The 4,991-nt window shown below is 42.0% G+C and overlaps 1 protein-coding gene across 1 annotated transcript; it reads left to right on the top strand.

The window, feature by feature from the left end:
• Positions 1 to 4,523, top strand: opn8c (opsin 8, group member c; the record flags this gene model as incomplete). Its single annotated transcript, XM_080514009.1, has 5 exons — positions 1 to 103; positions 956 to 1,249; positions 1,694 to 2,025; positions 2,547 to 3,003; positions 4,414 to 4,523. 5 exons carry the CDS (start codon positions 1 to 3, stop codon positions 4,521 to 4,523), a joined length of 1,296 nt encoding a protein of 431 aa, XP_080370135.1.
• Positions 4,524 to 4,991: the final 468 nt, after the last annotated feature.

Below are 4,991 nucleotides of genomic sequence, written 5' to 3'. Positions count from 1 at the left end.
ATGCCTCTGAACCTGTCTGATGACAACCGGACCTCCTCTGCCTTCACCTCCAAACTCACCCCGGCTGCGGACATATGTGTGGGACTGGCCATCCTCTCAGTGGGTACGTAGGAGGACGTCCGTCTGTGGCATCATCTCGAGGAACGTCTTCGTTCTGTTTTTAATCGTATTTTATTACCCGGTCAATTCATTTTTATACATCTTCACTGTATTTTCAGCAGTTCAGCTTCAAGTTCTTTTATTTTTTCCCCCCCTCTCCCCGTTAGTTTTGACATGGCGTAAAAATAACATTTCAACAATTTGAACACTTTATTCAAATATTAGATTGAAGGGAATTCATTTTGTTGGGGCATATTTGCTTTCCTTAATCTCCTCAGGTTCACCACTTCTAACTACTTAGTTCTGGGTTTTTTACATATTGCCAAATTATTATTTGTTTATAGTTTCACATATTTTCACCATATATTATTTTTATCTTTCACACTTTATCTAATATGCAAACATTTAGTCTGCACTTATATTTTAAATCTTTTTTTTTTTTTCTTACCACTACCGGTATATATTGTTTTTAATTTGTTTTAAACATTTTGACCACTCTATGCACATGTTATTGTTTCAAATTTATTTACCATGTCTTTTTTGCTTTATAAAATAATCAAACCCGGTTCACCTTAATTTGATCTATTTTCCATTGCAGTGTACTTATTTTTACATTGTTTATTAATCCCCTAACTCACAAAAAGCATCAAAATCTCTATCTATTGATTGTTTATTCAAGATAAACAATTATTTTCTATAGCATATATAATTCATTGTTTACATTTCAATCTATTTTATTTTTTACTTCATTGTGATGCCTTAATTTCCATGTTTATGTGTTTAAACTAAAAGCTGCAGGGAAACACAGTGTTGTGACATTGGTGTAACTTCACTCCTTCGCCATCTGTCTGTGCAGTCCTGCTCTCCATCGTGGGCAATGGGCTGGTGCTGGTGATCTGCTACCATAGGAGGAAGAAGATGGCCGACTCGGAGCTGCTGTGCGTCAACCTGGCCGTGGTGGACTTCCTGAGCTGCATCTGCTTCTACCCGCTCTCCATCCTGTCCTCGTTCCACCACGCCTGGCTGGGGCAGAACGTCACCTGCATCTACTACGGCTTCGGCTGCTTCATCTTCGGCCTGTGCGGCATGTTCACCATCGCCGCCATCAGCCTCGTCCGATACTTGAAGACCTGCTACAGCCTGACCTACGGTGGGCGACCATTCGCGATTATTCTGCGTTCAGAGGCAAATACAAGCTTGTGGCTGGATGCATCCATTTTCACTAATGAAACAAATTAATCTTAAAGTGTCGTTATTTTATATCGGCTGTTGTTTCAAAGTGAAAATTATATTTAATTTAGCAGTTTATCGCTTAAAAGAAAATCTGCACATTTCGCCACTTAAAAATGAAAATCAGAAGTTGGTTATCCTCCAAAAAAAATCATAATATTATAAAAACTTGATATGAAAGTGAACACATTGAAATAGAACCGGTATATATATATACATATATTTTTCGATAGTTATTAGTTTTTACAAATAAAATGGGAGATTACATTTATTTTTATTACACGTTCAAGCTTGCGACAAATGGGATCCCTCACAGTCGAACCCGACGAGACGTTGTAACTCCAGATGTTGTCTGTCCTTCCAGCTGTGTGGATGAAGGGAGCAAACATCCGGGTGTTGTGCGGCTCCTTCTGGCTGGTGGCCACCGTTTGGTCCAGCTTCCCCCTGTTCGGCTGGGGCGAGTACGTGCCCGAGCCCTACGGCCTGTCCTGCACCGTGGCCTGGAGGGGCTACCACACCTCAGCCAAGGACGCCTTCTACGTCATCTGCTCCTTCGCCTGCTTCACGCTGGTGCCCGTCCTCCTCATCGTGGTGTCGCAGTGTCAGATCCTCTACAAGGTGTCCCGCTTCTCCTACTCGCTTTCTGCCAGAGGAACCCGGCACAACCTGCGCCACGCCGAGAGGCAGCTCTCCGTGGTGAGGAAACGGCTTTCATGACGGCTTCAGGAGGCAGCAGCTTTAAAAAAAAAAAAAAAAAATCATTCCCATGATGGAGGTGTACTATTGACTCCCAGGGGCGGGGGCCATAAGTCTCACTGAATTCTCCTCAATATTGACATTTTCCTGATAAAAAAGTTGCTTGGCGACTTTAGTTCTGAGTTTTTCTGCAGGTTTTCTCTCAAAAACTGCATTTTAAAGTGTAATCCTGAAACGTGTCCTCCGAGTTGTGACTTGAGTCAAGTTAGATCAACTCTTTTCTCTCCTTGGCCTGGCCAAAATGGCAGCATTAGAAACAAAGGATGAAGCCAGCAGGCATATCTATGTTATTCTTCTGAACTACTCTCCTTGTGGCTTTGAGTTACAAGGAGAGAGAGAGAGAAAAAAAAACAGCTCCAAGGAAACGCGTCTCATGTTTCCAGTGTGTCATTAAAGATGATTCGCCACGTCTTCACGGTGTCTCCAGGATACTGACACTCTGCCGTTACTTCCTCTTCCAGATGTTCTTCTGCATCAGCCTGGGCTTCGTGATCGCCTGGGCGCCGTACACCGTCGTGTCCTTCCTCTTCATATTCCACAAGGGCCACTGGTACATGGCCCCCGAGGGCTTCGTCTTCCCCGCCCTCTTCGCCAAGAGCTCCCACGTCTACAACCCCTTCATCTACTTCTACTTCAACAAGACGTTCCAGCGGGAGCTGCGCGGCCTGCTGCTCTCCTCCTACCGCAAGCTGGGCGGGAACCGCGTGGGGGTCCACATCACCACGGGCCACCAGGCGCCCTGCCCCATCCACATCCAGCTGCAGGAGCAGGGCCAGAGGAGGAGGTTCGGCTTGTCCCAGGACAGGACCCACAGCCGGAGCAAGGCCAAAGGCCGGGCGGCGCGGACGGGCAGCAGCCGCGGCCACGGCCGGCAGGTGTACGCCTGCTGGGGCTCCACGTCCAAGAACGTCCTGGACGGTAAACCTGCCAAGAATTCCCTGCCCGTCTCCATTTAAACAACTTGTTGCTTTTCTTTTCTTTTTCTTTTTTTTTTTCCATCGTCACAGTCGAATTGATTGGATAAAAGTTGGCGAGGTTCGAGAGGGACTGAGCTGGCAGAAGCGCTGTCTCTGTATTTTAATTTCACTTTTTTTCTTTTTCACACCACTTTTATAAACGGAAATATACCTGAACGTCGTGATGTTTCAGAAGATGGAACGACAGCGTACGCTCTAGTTTGTTGCGTTGGTAAATAGTCCACGTGAAAGTTCAATTTTGTTGTGCGTAGGTTTGTGTTTTTTAACCAAAACGATAAAAAAATAAATAGGAAGAGGTTTGACAGGTCAGTTCAAACCATTTTTTTCCCCCAAATTTGGTCAAATTTATTCTTAAACAGTGGTCCAATTCTTCTAATCCGAGTGTATAAATTAGTTAATAAGCACATTTGATCTATATAGCATTTTTACAGATCAGAAGAATCAGTTTTAGAAAATCACAATTAAGCTGAATAAAATGTAAAAACACAAAAATTTAAAGCTTTTTGGTATAACTAAAATAACGCCATCCCACTCTTCATCTAACATGAGCTGGATCACTTTGTTGTTCTATTTGCAGAGTTCAAACACATTTCTTTTGCGGTCGTCCCAAAAACAGAATAAGATGTCATTTATCTGCGCTCTCTTACAATGAATGAATGAATGAGCCACTTATATTGTGCACATTTGGTGATCATCGCTCTCATTTCTCAGCAGTTTGATCCTTTCAGTGTGGAGTTTCCATGTTCTCCCTTCAGAATGTCCTCGTTTTGCTGTCACAGTTCAAATACGTGTTTGAGGTTCGCAGACGACTCTAGAAATGTGTGCCACGATCAGGGATTTAAAAATCTGTCTTTTCCCCTCATTTTAGAATCTAAAAGAAAGGAAAATAAATTCATACTTTTAACTCATATTGAACTTAACTACACAGATTAGTGACCTGTTTACAAGACAGCACTTTCAAAAAGTCTGTAAACTTTTGTAGCATTTTTGTTTTTCAGAGTCGATGAAAAAGACACTTGTATCTCCTGTTCGCACACAGATTGACTGAAAAAAGCGTACATTTTTTTGTTGTTGCAGACGGCAAAATGAAAAAAAATAAATCAATCAATCTCGTGTAATGTAGTTTTCATGGAAGGCCACTAGTGGGTGCTGTTTTCATATAATTAAACTACAGAGAATTGTTCGCTGTTGAACATCAAAGCTCCTTTAATCTGTCTTTCTTTGTTGTTTTTGGTCCACTCACGTTTGTGTGCAAGAGAAAAAAAAGATGTTGGTTATGAATTGGATTGAGTTAAATGCAGAGAAATAATTCCCCCAGAGGAATTAATAAAGTGCTATTTCTTTCTTTCAGGCGCTGTTAACGCCACAACGTTTTCATCTGACATGCAAGCGCCGTCCTTTTCTGCGTTTCTGAGGTTTCCGTGTGTAAAAGGTGACCCTTTTCAAAATGTTGCTGTCTGAACGTAATTCCGATGCCATTCGGAGTCGATTGTTTACAATCCCTCACTTTCCACATAGATGAAGGCGGAGTGTTGTCAAAAAAGTATTTTTGTTTTCAATGGTTCAGAGAACTGCAACAAAAGTTTTCCGTTTCCATTTGAAAACATAATGGAAACAGAAGCCATGATTTTTTTTTTTTTCTTTCACTGTAAAATACACATGCTTTGTACCTCACACTGAAAATGACTCTGCTTTGCTTCTGAAGGAAGCAGATTTATTTTTGTTGGGCCGATTGAGGTTTAGCTCAGACTCCCACAGCACAGTGACTCAATATACCAGGAAAACATCCAGTTTACATTTTTTTTATTTTTTTTATGGAAAATAAGTTCAGTTGACTTTTCCTGTTATTTGTTTAGCCCCCTCCCGTGATAACGACCATCATCTTAATTAGCAAACAGAGATGCACAATATCCGATTGTTTTTAATCAT

Source organism: Blennius ocellaris, assembly GCF_963422515.1.
Source record: "Blennius ocellaris genome assembly, chromosome: 18".
Classification (NCBI taxonomy): domain Eukaryota; kingdom Metazoa; phylum Chordata; class Actinopteri; order Blenniiformes; family Blenniidae; genus Blennius; species Blennius ocellaris.
Note: the sequence above shows the minus strand (reverse complement) of the source record. Positions and strands in the feature narration are given on the sequence as shown.